This window comes from Schistocerca cancellata, chromosome 3, assembly GCF_023864275.1.
Source record: "Schistocerca cancellata isolate TAMUIC-IGC-003103 chromosome 3, iqSchCanc2.1, whole genome shotgun sequence".
NCBI classification, from domain to species: domain Eukaryota; kingdom Metazoa; phylum Arthropoda; class Insecta; order Orthoptera; family Acrididae; genus Schistocerca; species Schistocerca cancellata.
In genome coordinates, this window is record NC_064628.1 from 537,920,898 (window position 1) to 537,936,732 (window position 15,835).

Sequence of the window (15,835 nt, forward strand, 5' to 3'; positions counted from 1 at the left end):
GCAACCTTGAGCAGCTGGTTAGAAAACCAACTCGAGATGGAAACATATTAGATACCTTGGTGATGAACAGACCTGATCGTTTTGAGGAAGTTAATCTAGAAGAAGATATTAGCGACCATAATGTTGTTATGGCTTCTGTGTCAGTAGAAGTTGCAAAAAAACCAAAGAAACAGGGTAGAGTTTTCTTGTTTGGGAAAGCAAATAAAAGTGTCATTAATGAATATCTTCATAGTCAGCTCCAAGCATTTGTCGTAGGACACAAAGATATTGAGCATCTTTGGTTGGAATTTAAAGATATTGTCCACCACGTGTTAGAGAAATATGTGTCTAGCAAAAATATAGGGGAGGGAAAGGATCCACCTTGGTTCAACAAACATAGGAAGTTTCTGAGAAAGCAGAGAATTTTTCAGAGTTGTTTTGAATGTAGTCACTGCCCCACTGGCAAACAGAAATTATGCAAAATGAAAGCAGCTGTCAAAAGGTCAAAGAGAGATTCTTTTAACGAATTTGAAAGCAATACTTTATCTGCAGATTCTAAAAGTAACCCCAAAAAATTTTGGTTGCACATAAAATCTGTGAACACTACAAATAATTCAATACCTTCTCTTGCTGACAGTATGGGTAATGTAACAGATGATGATAAACAGAAGACAAAATTCTAAACCTAGCTTTCAAAAACTCATTTACGGTAGAGGACTGCAGCACCATTACCCCTTTCAATTATTGAACAATCACAAGGATGGCTGACATAGTATTTAGTGTATCTGGGATTGTAAAACAGTTAAGATCCTTAGATGCCAGGAAAGCATCTGGCCCAGATGGTATCCCCATAAGATTTTATGTTGACTATGCTACAAGTATAGCACCATTCTCATTCATCATCTATCAGAGATCATTGGAACAGCGGAAAGTTCCACGGGACTGGAAGAAGGCCCAGGTCATAGCAATCTATAAAAAGGGTAGAAAATTGGATGCACATAATTACTGGCCAATTTCACTGACATCAATTTGTTGCAGAATCATGGAACATATTTTGTGTTCAGACATAATGACCTGTCTAGACTCTGAGAAGCTCATCTGCAGAAACCAGCACCGTTTTAGGAAACAGCAGTCATGTGAAACACACCTGGCCCTCTTTTTGAATTTAGGCTTTAGATATGAGCTTTCAGATTGAGGCCATATTCCTTGACTTTTGAAAGGCATTTGACTCAGTTCTACACTGTCGCTTGCTCCAAAAAGTGTGTGCTTACAGTCTATCCAATGACATATGCGGGTGGATAGAGAGTTTTCTAACAGACAGAGAGCAGTATGTCATCCTGAATGAGGAGACTTCAACAAAATGAGTGTAACATCAGGTGTGCCCCAGTGCAGCATAATTGGTCTGCTGCTTTTTATAATTTACATAAACGATCTGGTTGATGGTATTGACAGTGGCATTAGACTATTTGCCGATGATACTGTAGCCTACAGGAAAGTAGTATCACACGAAAGTTGTGAACAAATCAATGAGGATTTGCAGAAAATAAATGCTTGGTGTAATGGCTGGCAGTTATCTCTCAGTATTAGTAAGTGTAAGCTACTGTGTATAACAAAGCAAAAATCCCCATTAATGTCCAAGTGCAAAATAAATGCCCAGTCTTTGGAAGCAGTAACATCTGTCAAGAATCTGGGTGTGACTATACGAAATGATCTCAAATGGAATGATCAGATTATTCAAGTAACAGGTAAGGTGAACTCTAGACTGCAGTTTATTGGTAGAATTCTGAAGTGATGCAGTCCTTCAACAAAAGAAATTGCTTACTCAATACTTTAGTTCATCCAGTCTTAGAGTATTTTTCGTTTGTATGGGACCTGTACCAGTTGGGTCTGACTCAAGAGATTGAGAATGTCCAAAGAAAGGCGGCAAGATTCATGATTGGTACATTTAGCCATCGTGAGAGATTTACAAATATCATAGAAAGTTTGGAGTGAGACACATTTGCAGATAGACGACGTGCTAAATAGAAGGGGCTGCTCACTAAATTCCAAAATCCGATCTTCGTTGTGGATGTAGAGCATATATTATTACCACCAACTTTCAAATCATGCAATGATCACTATTCAAAGATAATGGAAATTAGAGCTTGTACTGAGTCATTCATACAGTCGTTTTTCCCTCACGTGAGCTGTGAGGGGAACAGAAGGTGACTTTGGCACGAATAGGGCCCTCCACCACACGCCACTCAGTGGCTACCAGAGCATATATGTTGATGTAGATGTATTAAACTGAGAGTTCTGTAATTTTTCCACCTGTCAGCAGCTGCTTTCTTAGATACTGTAATTACTATGTTCTTCTTTAAATCTGAGGGTATTTCGCTTACCTTAGACATCTTGCACACCAGATGGAAGAGTTTTATCATGGCTGGCTCTCCCAAAGCTGTCAGTAGTTCTGACAGAATATGGTGTACTCCTGATTTATTTATTTTATTTTATTTCAAACTCTTCTTGCAGTATCATATCTTCCTGTCAATGCTTTCAACCTGGAATGATCCTCTATGTATTCCTTCCACCCTTCAGCTTTCCCTTCTTTGCTTAGGGATGTTTTACCGCCTGAACTCTTGATACACATACAGCTACTTCTCATTTCCACAAAGGCCTCTTTAATTTATCTGTATCCTGTATGTATCTTTCCCCTGGTGAAATATGTTTCTAAATCCTTACATTTGTCCTCTAGCCATTCTTGGTTAGCCATTTTGCACTTCCTGTCAATCTATTTTTTTAAATGTTTGTATTCCTTTCCACAGCTTCATCTGCTGTATTTTTATATTTTCTCCTTTATTAATTAAATTCAACATGTCTTGTGTTATCCTAGGATTTCTATGAGGCTTTGTCTTATTACCTATTTGATCTGCTGGTGTCTTCACTATTTCACCTCTTAAAGCTACCCATCCATCTTCCACTGTATTCCTTTCCCCTTTTCTAGTCAACCATTGCCCAATGTTTGCTCTGAAATTCTCAACAACATCTGTTTCTTTCAAATGATGCACATCCTATCTCCTTTTTTACCTTTTCCCAATTTTTTCAGTTCATTACCAATAAATTCTGGTCATAATCCACATATGCCCCCCGAAAGGTCTTACAATTTAATACCTGGTTCCTAAATCTCTGTCTAAGCATTATATAATCACTCTGAAACCATCTGATGTCTCCAGTTCTCTTCCATGTATACAACCTTCTTTCATGATTCTTAAACCAAGTGGTACAATGATTAAATTATGTTCTGCATAAAATTCTACCAGATCTTCCTCTTTCATTCCTTTCCCCCAGTCCATATTCACTTACTATTTTTCCTTCTCTTCCTTTTCCTACCATTGAACTTTGGTACCCCATCACAATTAAATTTTCATCTCCTTTAACTATCTGAATAATTTATTATCTCTTAATCATTTGCCGAGCTAGTTGTCATGCATACTCTTACTACTGTGGTAGGCGTGTGCTTCATCTGTACCTCAGCTATGATAATGCATTCACTATGCTGTTCATAGTAGCTTACCCATGTTCCTATTATCTTATTCATTATTAAACTCACTCCTGCAGTACCCCTATTTGACCTGTATTTATAACCCTTTATTCACCTGTGCAGAAATCCTGCTCTTCCTGCCATCATACTTCAGTAATACCCACTATATTTAAATTCAACCTATCCATTTCCCTTTTTAAATTATCTAATCTACCTGCCCAATTAGGGGACCTAACATTCCATGCTCCAGTCTGGAAAAGGCCAGTCTTGTTTCTCCTTATGATGACATCTTCCTGATTAGTCCCCACCTGGAGATCTGAATTGGGTGCTATTTTACCTCTGGAATGTTTTACCCAAGAGGTCGTCATCAACATTTAACCATACAGCAGAGCTCCGTGTCCTCAGGAAAAATTACAGCTGTAGTTTCCCCTTACTTCTAGCCATTCACAGTACTGACACAGCAAAGCCATTTTGGTTGATGTTACAAGGCCAGATCAGTCAATCATCCAGACTGTTGCCTCTGCAACTTCTGAAAAGGCTGCTTCCCCTCTTCAGGAATCGCACTTTTGTCTGACCTCTCAATAGATAGACCTCCATTGCAGGTGTACCTGTGGTTTAGCTATTTGTATCACTAAAGCACGCAAGCCACCCCAGTGATGAAAAGGTATGAAAAAAACTTTTTGAGTTTCCCATTCATCAAAAAACAAAATTCATTGTATATGTTTATTAGTTTCAGAAATATAGACATGCTAAACTTGATGCTTCTTTCTGGTACATTGTGCAGTATTCCATTAAGCTTATACATGTAGGCATACTATAGTACAGTCACGCTGTAGACCAAAAGTTGGAACATATTTTATTTTAGGTAGTCATCAACAGAAAAAGAGTGAATGAGTAATATATTTTCTGCTCTATTCTAAATGCATTTTTATTTCTCTATAATTGATAGAGGCAACTTATTGTAAAGCACATTGCCAGTATTTCTTAACTAAGGAAACTATTCGTCAGTCTTTGGGTATTGAGGTGGATGTCTGCACTGGAATAAGTATTATGATTGTGAATAGAGTTATTGGTCTCAAACAAATGCAAATTTCTTATCAACAAAAGACACAGTTTTGAAAATATAAATGCCAGGAACAGGTAGTATTTTCAATTCCCTGAAAATAGGCTTAGAAGAGGTCTGCAGAGACACCTGCTTCATTATCTTTAAGAGCCTTTTTTGCATCACAAAAATTTTACCAAACACTGACCACCAAAATTAGAGTCCATGAGAGAGCATTGCATGTACTAAAGTAAAATAAACTGATTTTAGAGTTGAGATATCCCAGGACTGACTAAGAATCCAAAAAGCACAGAACAGACTGCTCAATTTCTCCAGCAGATTTTCTCTGTAAATATTCCACTGTAAGTGATTGTTTGTCAACACCCCAAGCAATTTAATCTCATTGGCTTGCAGTATTGTTCCATCATTAATTTGTGTGGGCTTAATGTAGATAGGGCAACTTTTGGAGGCACTGAAAAGAATATGAGCAGTTTTGTTTTTGTCAGATAATAGATCATTTTTGTGTATCCAGAAAAGTATCTTGTTGATAGAGTCTGTTATTACATCCTTAATAACCACAAGAAACAAATTTTGGAAAAAGAGATTTGTATCACCTGCAAACACTAGAGGTGAGGCATTAGGCAGATTCAGACACTGGTCCTTGATAAATAATAGTTGAGGTAAGATCCTAGAACTGAACCTTTAGAGGTGAGGCATTAAGCAGATTCAGATTAGTCATTGATAAATAGGAGGGAAAGTAAGGTCCCTAGAACTGAACCTTCTGGGAGACCATGACTGATCGCTGTTTCACTGGATCAAATTTTAATACCATCTTTGTTTGAGAATTCAACAACATACTCCTGCTGGTGAGGTATGATTGAAACCACATATTGTAAGAACCTCTACTATGAAGTAACTGTAGTTTTTCAAGTAGCAGAGTATGACTGACCAAGTCAAGGCTTTATTCAAGTCTAATTAAACAATGGAAAATCCAGGATGGAATGTATCAATATTATGAAATGGGTGGAGATACTGAGTCACAGATAGGTGCAACAAAAAGACTGTCTCACCAGGCAAATGCAACTCACACACAGACACACACACACAACCACAGTCAGGTCTGTGAGAAGACCAGAGGCAGAATGTTCATCATTAAATGTACTCAGAACCTGATCATTAAAAGAAAATAAAACTCCTTTAATGGATCTGCTTTTAAGGAAACCAGACTGATATTTTGTGAGTAGGCAACATATATCAAGGAGTGAAATTACAAGGCAATACATTAATTTTTCTGTAATCTTCAGTATGGCAGAAAGAATGGAAATTGATTGATATTTGTTGACATTGTTTGTATCTCCTTTTTTTTAGCAGAAAGATAACTTTTGTAATTTTAAAAAATCTGGAAAAAAGCCAGTAATTAGAAAACTGTTTATTACATCACAAAGTGGGATAATGATTTCTAGTGCAATATTTTTAATGAAAACTCAGGTATCCCACCAATAAAAGATGAATATGAGTTGCTACTTTTTCTGACAATTTTTAGCACTTCTTGAGTTACCGGCATTAGAAACAATGACATGCCTAATTTGAGAAACTCAATGAGAAAATACAGTGTGAAGTAACCTAGGATGGAAGATTACAAGCAATATCTGAAAAATGCTTGTTAAAAGCTTCACTTATCTATGGGCACCTGATAGTTCAGCTTCATTATGAATTAGATGATCTGGACCTTCCTTAAAACCTCCAGTCAAAGGTACCTCTAACAACATCCCAAATTGCCTTCCTTCTATTGTCAGTTTTTTTATCTAATTATTATTTGTGATTATCTTAGCCTTGCTTATGACTTGCCCAAGTATTTCTTTTTAGTATTTTAAAAAACATATAAAAATTGGCGCCATTGCCTGCTATACTTTCAGCATGTATTTTCTTGTTGTAGCACAGAAGGTGATTATTCTCTTTGTCGTCCACCCCTTGTACTGGTCAATTTGCATTATGAGGTACTAGTTTTCTAAGTGGGAAGGCAACATTAATATAAGGGGCTGCAGTGTCAAGAAATATGTTTGCTTTCTTATTAATTTCATCCTCACTGAACACATCCTCCCAAGATTCATAGTACAACATAAATTTAAGCAATTCTAAATTTCTGGGATCCTTAAGTATGAAGAAAGACCAAAGGAATTAGGAATAGCAGATATGAGATTAGATATAAACTTAATGTTAAAATTAGACACTACAAAATAAATGAAGTGAAAGATTTTTGCAACCTTGGAAGCAAAATATAATGTCAGCTGAAGCAAGGAGGACATAAAAAGCAGATTAGCACAGGCGAAGAGGACATACCTAGTTAAAAGAAATCTCTTAGTCTCAAACATCAGCCTTAATTTGAGGCAGAGATGTCTAAGGATGTCCAGTTGGAGCACAGAATCACATGGAAATTAATCATTGACTGTGAATATCCATAAAATGAGAGAACCAAGGCATTTAAGAAGTGGTGCAAAAGATGGTTGTTGAAAATTAGGTGGACTGATAAGATAAGAATGAGGAGGTTCTCTACAGAATTTCTGAAGAGAGAAACATGTGAAAACACTTACAAGAAGGACAGGCTGGTAAGACATGTGTTAAGACACCAACAAATAATTTCCATGGTATTTCAAGTAAATTTGGAGGTTAAAAATTATAGAGGAAGACAGAGATTGGAATACATCAAAGAAATAATTGAGCACATTGGGTTTAAGTGCTACTTTGAGTTGTAAAGGTTGACACAGGAGAGTAATTCATGGTGGGCCACATCAAATCAATCAGAAGACCGATAATCTCCCCCTCCCCCTCCAAAAACAGAAGTTTCTGGGAGTCCTAATATTTTCACTCTGGCTGCATGAAAATTTGGAATATGTTGAGATCTGTTCTGTTGTTTGCATAGTAGAAATAAGTCAATAATGACAGTCATATTAGAAAATTCTCAAACTTTTCAAGCTGCTATCTAAAAAAAGATATGGAAGTCATGAAAGTAGCGCAAAACTTCTCTTTAACGCAATACTACTTTTCAGATCTGGAGAATAACTGTTAAAAATGAAAAAGGAAAGTATCTGTCTGGGATTTTGCATTCAGTTTGGCACTTTTTCCCCAAAATTCTGTTAACATAATGAAAGAATCAGCCCTATCATCTCAACTAGTTTCAACCACTGTTCATGTGTTACAAAAAATGTTTTTCAGGCTTGGTATGTATACTGACAGTGCTTGTCTCCTATTATCAGGTTTCTTTGATGGAATTTAAGTGCACAGACTGAAAACTGGGACAAAGAGAGAGATTGAGAGAGGGGGAGGGGGGGAGGAGGGAACTGGACAGAATGCACTTGAAGATATCATTGTCTGAAAACAGTAGCTTCAAGGGTTGACAGTTTGATGCAATCATAAGGAAAACTTGGTGTCAACTAAAATGCTTCCACCTAAAATTCTAATTGCTAGTCTTCTAATGCACATCGTAATTTTTATCACTGGCTCTGCTGGTAGATTATGTACATGTCTAAGTGAATTTGGAGTGGGGAAGGGGCAGAAACTTTATCTGCCCCTGCCCCTCTCTTCCCCCACCCCTGACATTGAGCACCACAACTAGGTATATTTCAGGATAGAAAACCATGTGAAAAGGAATTTTGGCAAAGAAAACTTCTTCACTTTTAGTAATAATCTAAATGGGAGAGAATGGATAGTATATCAAGTGATGCAAATTTTGACAAATTCCTGAACTGTTGTCTAGATGTCTTCAATGAAACATTTCCTTATACAATCTGAAACAATAAAGTGACAGATAAATTATAGTGTAGTGGCAGCCGCCAAGCCGAGAGGACACTCAACAGAGGGGCAGCAGCAGCACTTGTGTGATAAACTGTAAATTAATTTAGTCTTTATTTTTTGTTCACATGCTCCTGCAAAGAAGTGAACTGTACATGTGTATTTTACTGTGTACACAAGTGGTTAGAAAATTAATAATTGTTTTTGCATAAGTATTGTGAATATCCTTTTGTAGGGTGGCTTCCTAGTGTAAATTTTCCCTGTAGAGAAATTTATTTCTGTTTAATATCTTGCGGTCTGAGAGTTCAGTGAGAAATCAGTACACTAACTTTTAGTGTTACTTTATCCTCCTTTGGTATATTTTCAAACTCAGTTTCGCCATTTGAGACCTCATATCTATTTTATACATAGTACGACATGGCTAGGGACTGTGCTTGTTGTGAGCGTACACAAGGAGAGTTGGCTGCTGTCCATAAACAGCTGGAAGCTGCGTTGGCTACCATCGACAAGCTTCTAGCTAATGCTTAGAGTTGCAGTGACATTTGGGTACCAGTGATGAGACCTGCGACACTTTTGGTGTCACTGGAATCCCCTGGTGGCCCAGACATCACTGCGGCTTCTGATACACAACGTCTGACCGGTCCATCCTCACTCCAGAGTGGATGGCAGACAGTGGTGGGTTTGCATGTCACTGGGCAACAGGTACAAAGTGCTTCCCAGTGTTGATGATAACTCTGAGTCACCACTGGATGCCTCTCCTGTTGGGCCAGTGGTCGATTTTCCTGCTCAGTCCAGACAAGTACAGAGGGTGGGTATGCTAATCATTGGGAGCTCCGAAGTTAGTTGGGTGATGGAGCCCCTCAGGGAGATAGCAGGCAAGGTGAGAAAGAATTCCAGTGTGCATTTGGTATGGTTGCTGGAAGGTCTCATCCATGATGTGTAGGAAGCCCTGCCAGCAGCTATCGAGCACACTGGATGCAACTGGCTAAATGTAGTGGCACATGTCAGCATGAATTATGCCTGCCGCTTGGGTTCTGAGGCCATCCTCAGCTCCTTTCAGCAGCTAGCTGATTTGGGTAAGGCAACTAGCAATGCACATGGGGTGCAGGCTAGCCTGTCTATTTGTAGCATCCTAGCCAGGGTTGATCATGGTTCTCTGGTTTGTAGCAGAGTGGAAGGTCTAAACCAGAGTCTCAGATGGCTCTGCGATGGTGTCAGATGTGAATTCTTGACTTCCGTTATTGGGTGCAGAACTGTAGGGTTCCCCTTGATATGTCAGGCACGCACTACATGCAAGAAGTGGTTAATAGGGTATCGGAGTACGTGTGGCATACACATGGGGCTTTTTTTAGGTTAGAGAACCCCTCCCTTGGGAGCAAACATGATTTGCCTGTTAAATCAGCTACAGCAAACTCAGAGAATCTTGGTCCTTGCAGATCAGAAATAGAAAAGATTAATACAATTTTAGTAAACTGCACGAGCACCCAAGGAAAGGTCCCAGAATTAGTATTGCTTATTGAAGGTTATAATGCACAGATAGTATTGGGAACAGAAAGCTGGTTGAATCCAGACATCAATGACAACAAAATGCTAAGTTCAGACTGGAATGTTTATCTAAAGGATACATTAGTCGCCAATGGTGGTGGGGTGTTTATTGCAGTAAAAAATTTGATAAAATCTAGCGAGATTATCACGGATTCCGAATGTGAATTAATCTGGGAGAAATTGAGTATCAAAGAACGGTCAAAAATGGTGATTGGATGGTTTTATAGACTACCTGGGTCAGGATATGTAGTTGTAGAGTGCTTCAGACAGGGCTTGCAGAATATCATTAGTAATTTTCCTGATCACAGAAGGTGACTTCAACTTGCCAGGTATAAAGTATGCCACCAAAACTGGTGTCAAAGACAGGGAATTGTGTGGCATTTTTCTGGATGTTTTGTCCAAAAATTACCTTGACCAGATAGTTAGAGAACCAACTCATGAGGGTAATGTCCTCCTGGCAACAAACAGACATGAACTTATCGAAGCAGTTATCATAAAGGAAGGTATCAGTGATCATAAGGCTGTGACAGCATCTATGACGACGTGTCCTACAAGGAATGTTAAGAAAGGTAGGAAGGTATATTTGCTCAGCAAGGGTGACAGGATACAAATTACAGAATATCTCAGTAGCCAGCATCAAATATTCAGTGATGAGAATGAAGATATCGAGAACAAATGGAAAAAAATCAAATGCATCATTCAATATGCCCTAGACAAGTATGTTCTGAGTAAGGTTTTAAGGGATGGTAAAGATCCACCATGGTTTAATAGCCATGTTAGAAAAGTGCTACATAAATAAAGAGCACTTCATCTCAGATTCAAGAGACGTAAAAACCTAGCTGACAAACAAAAGCTGAACAAAGCGAAAATGGGTGTAAGGAGAGCGATGAGAGAAGTGTTCAATGATTTCAAAAGTAAGGCATTGTCAACTGACCTGAGTAAAAGCCCTAAGAGATTTTGGTTATATGTAAAATCAGTAAGTGGGCCAAAATCATCTATTCATTCTCTCAGCAACCACACTGGCTCCGAAACGGAAGATGCCAGGGACAAGGCCGAAATACTGAATTCAGTCTTCTGAAGTTGTTTCACTGTTGACAAGCAAAAATGAGTGTAAGGAGAGCAATGAGAGAAGTGTTCAATGATTTCAAAAGTAAGAAATTGTCAGCTGACTTGAGTATAAACCCTAAGAGATTTCAGATATATGTAAAATCAGTAATTGCGTCAAAACCATCTATTCATTCTCTCAGCAACCACACTGGCACAGAAATGGAAGATGACAGAGAAAAGGCCAAAATACTGAATTCGGTCTTTTGAAGTTGTTTCACTGTGAAAGATCATAACACTATCCGTCCTTTCGATGTCAAAATGGCAGATATTGAGATAAAAAATTGCAAAATTGAAAAGCAGCTACAATCGCTTAGTAGTGGAAGGGCTTCAGGACCAGATGAGACACCTGTAAGATTTTATAAAGATTATGCAAAAGAACTTGCTCCCCTTCTAGCAATACTTTATCGTAGATTGCTTCAGCAACTAAAGGTACCTAACGACTGGAAAGAAGCACAGGTCACAGATCCACAGAATTATAGTCCTATATTTTTGACGTCAATCTGTTGTAGAATTATGGAACAAGTTTTATGCTCAAGAATTATGACATTCTTGGAAAATGAACAGCTCCTCTATAAAAATCAACATGGATTCTGCAAACAAAGATCCTGTGAAACTCAGCTTGTTCTGTTCCTCCATGAGATCCACACCGCAGTGGACAATGGTGCTCAGGCTGATGCCATGTTCCTTGATTTCAGTAAGGCATCTGAGCTTATGGAGTATTGGAACAGATCCGTGATTGCATTCAAGACTTTCTTGCAGATAGAACTCAACACGTCACTCTTAACGGAACTAAATTGACAGATGTAAAGGTAATATCCAGAGTACCACAGGGAAGTGTGATAGGATTGTTGCTGTTCACAATATACATAAATGATCTAGTAGAAAATGCCGGGTGTTCTTTAAGGCTATTTGCAGATGATGCAGTTGTTTATACCAAAGTAGCAATACCAGAAGATAGTAAGACTTTGCAGAATGACCTGCAGAGAATTGATGAATGGTGCAGAGTCTGGCAGTTGACCCTGAATGTAAATAAATGTAACATATTGTGCATACACAGGAAAAGAAATCCACTACTGTACAGCTACAGTATTGATGACAAACAGCTGGAGACAGTGTCTGCTGTAAAATATCTAGGCATAACTATCCAGAGCAACCTTAAGTGGAATGACCATATAATACAGATAGTGGGAAAAGCAGACACAAGACTCAAATTCATCAGAAGAATCTTAAGGAAATGTAACTCATCCAAGAAAGAAGTAGCTTATAAGGCACTTGTTCACCCGATTCTTGAGTACTGTTTGTCTATCTGGGGTCCCCATCAGGTAGGATTGATAGAGGAGACAGAGAAGATCCAACAAAGAGTGGTGTGTTTCATCATGGGATCATTTAGCTAGTGAGAGAGCGTTACAGAGATGCTAACCAAAATCTACCCGCAGACATTACAAGAGAGATGTTGTGCTTCATGGAGAGATTTACTACTGAAATTTTGGGTCAGCACTTTTTAGAAGGAGTCAGACAACATATTACTTCCCCCCACATATATCGCATGCATTGACCATGAGGAGAAACTTTGAGAAATTAGAGCCAATACAGAGGCTTACCGACAATCATTCTTCCCATGCACTATACCTGAGTGGAACAGCGTTGGAGGGATCAGGTAGTGGTACTGAAAGTACCCTCCACCACACTCCATTAGGTGGCTTGTGGAGTATGATGTAGATGTACATGTACAGTGCATAAAAGAGCATTAAAGGGTACATAAATTCTTAACCTAACAAAAAGGAAGTTCCACAAAGAATTAAAATACAATAGAAATACTGATTTCATTACACATATTAGCCTTTATGAAATTGTACAAGAACTGGCATATTGCTTGTTGGCTTCTGTCTCAGGTCCTTTGGCTGACTTTTCTGTACCAATTTTTCTGAATTTTCACTTGCACAAGTTGCTGGCAATGTCTAAGCATTGCCCTCCATTGCTGGTGGCAGACTGGAATCAAGCTCATGATCATACATCATACATTATACATACCTGTCCTGCCAATATATGAGGGCTCTTTCCTTGCTACCTACAACAGTCATTTGCCACAGCATGGAAATCCAGGATCCACTTAGCTTGAGGCGTTCCAGTTTCTATGGCTTCCCTGAAGAAACAGGCACTGTAGCTCTTGTACAAAGTGAAACTTCTATGTTGGCAAATTTTATTATGTGGTCACTCTCACAAATCTGCTGTAATACTAAACAAATGGTTTGGCTTTCAGCAACGTAAAAGCACTATACTTGCAGTAATCATCTTTAGATGGGAGTAACCAAGTTGCAGGAATGTTCTGTAATATCACAAAGGTTTTTTATTCCATAAACCATTTCTCACTTATTTACAACCTTGACCAGTATGCCACTACGAGCAATGCCCAGCAGTGGCTTATATTCTAATTATGGAACAGCAAACAAACAACAATAATTAGTTTAAATAGGGCAAATTATTGTTCTGTCTGAAAAACAGTAGCTCACAGTGTCCGAAACAATTGCATAACATATACACTCTGTTTCTGTTCAATGTGAACAATATACCAAATAAAGAAAAAAATTCTGTTTTGTTGATCAGTATTCTCAGTAGCTTAGAAACTCGGTTTCAGCTAAATGGATTGTATCTGCACATATATAGAAATCATATGGGGCAATTCAGAACCAGACAATCAAAATGCAACTTGTATATATAGAAATCATATGGGGCAATTCAGAACCAGACAACACACACACACACACACACACACACACACACACACACACACACACACACACACACGAGTAATGAGGAAACAAATTAAGCAGCTTAGTGTTTGAAATGCAAATATTATCAACTGAAACTGATGTCACACAATTAGTGGCATATACAATTTACTTTGAAATTGTTATTAGGTACAGTATTTTTTTTCTTAGAAAAACTTGGCTAGCACTGTTTGGATACCAAAGATACAGAGAAAAACAGGTAGAAAATGTGCACTGTGTGTGAGAAAGAATACAGTTGCCCATTACCTAGAAAACTACAACTTTTTTCTTTATTTAGCAAGTTATTATCTTTTTGTACACCAGGAAGCAATTACTTGAAGAAAATCACTTTGTTTGTAGAGGAGATAAAAGAAACAAAGAAAATTTTATACTTCCCACCTACCAACTTAAACTGTATGAGGATGAACATTATGGTAAATTAAGAGAGAACAAGTTAATTTCACATCCAGTTAGGTTCACTGAAAAGAAAGCCACTGAAAAGAAATGCCCTTACTCAGTCAATGAATTTGAGCTTGTTCCATATCACAATACATATATTGCTCTTCAAAGAAATAACATTTTAATGCTGTTTCACTCTTTATTAGTGCAAAAAATTATTCCAATTATAGTTTAAATTTCTGGAATCTTTCCCATATACAAACCATTTTGTTTGCAAATGTATATCATGTGATGAATAACCCACAATACACATGAATATTCTTATGTAATATATTGGAACAGCCACCATTAAAATCCCAAAAGTGAACTGAAAATGTATACTATTTTCAAAAGTCACTTATCATTAATCACATTTCCTTTGATAGTGTCTGTTGTTCAGCACCTGAACCTCTATCCATTTTCAACAAAATTTCTCTAATGGCCATACCAATTGAAGCAAAGAAAGATTATGACTATGAAAATAGAAGAGCTCAAGAAAGCCACGTGCAGTTGCTCAGTAGACTGTCTGCACAACACCCATCAAATCACAGTAATTCATCACCTAAAAATACTTCCAGTTAATAGAAATCCTTCACCACATATCCTAATTCTATTACATTTAAAACTACAACATGAAACTAGGTTCAATGGTGCTCTCATGTGACTTTCTGAGATCTGAACCAGTGACTGCAGAATTCTCAAAACTTTCAGAGTGACTAGCATATTTTGAACTTAATAAATGAAGATCTGTAATTGTGATAAGTTATTGTATATCTCTGTTATAGCCACCTGTATGGTCTTGTAAATCCCTGTAATCCTTGTAGTACATATCAAAATATTATGTAGATGTTAAGCAATTTTGATCACAAATATTTTATAATCTTTCTTCCAGTGCAACAGGCAGCTATTTTCTCTTCACTAATATACAACCACCATATGCCAGAGGTACCGCTGGAGCTTTCAACATTTCAATAAACTGAATCAAATGTGTGACAGTTTTCAGGAGCCTAAGGCAACCATGACATGAAAAGCGGGTGTGAGAAAATAACAAACGTTATTTGAAACAAGATTTGAGTGACTTCAAGCATATGAATCATTCTGTGTCCTAGTGACAGTGAATATAGCATAAATGACAAATAATGCCTGAATTGCTTGATGAAACTCTTCAGTTACACAATTATGTGACTATATAACTTTTCTTTTATTGTTTCAGTTCTAGAAAAGATCTTATCATTTCCCACTTTTGGTCTATACATTGTATGAACCTCAACCTAGACTATTCGCAGTTATATAACAAATCACTTCACCCTAACTGTAAAATGTTTTACCAAACGCAGTTACTGTTATGTTCTTAAGCATAAGGGGCATAATTAGAAATAATATGTCAAAATTTTACTTCTGTCTACAAAATTGCTATTGATGTAACACACATTTCACTGATAGTGTTATATATTTCCTTATGCCATTCATTATTATAATCAAGACTAATAGACAATAATTTAATATGATCTATGTATGTAGGAAATACTCATACTTTTTTTATCTTTTGCTTAGCTATTGCATAATCTCAAGTAATTCACTGTGTAATACATGCCAGTAAAACTGATATGCAATAAAAGTGTTTCAGAAAATTATAATCAATTCCCC

General features: G+C 37.5%; 1 protein-coding gene across 1 annotated transcript in view; it reads left to right on the forward strand.

Annotated features, from left to right (window-relative positions):
* Positions 1-15,603, forward strand: part of LOC126175369 (inactive pancreatic lipase-related protein 1-like) — a 141,516-nt gene extending 125,913 nt beyond the window's left edge. Inside the window, exon 7 of the mRNA XM_049922136.1 lies at positions 15,081-15,603. Coding sequence (XP_049778093.1) covers positions 15,081-15,168 — 88 coding nt within the window. The 3' untranslated portion in view covers positions 15,169-15,603. The remainder of the gene's footprint in view (positions 1-15,080) is intronic.
* Positions 15,604-15,835: the final 232 nt, after the last annotated feature.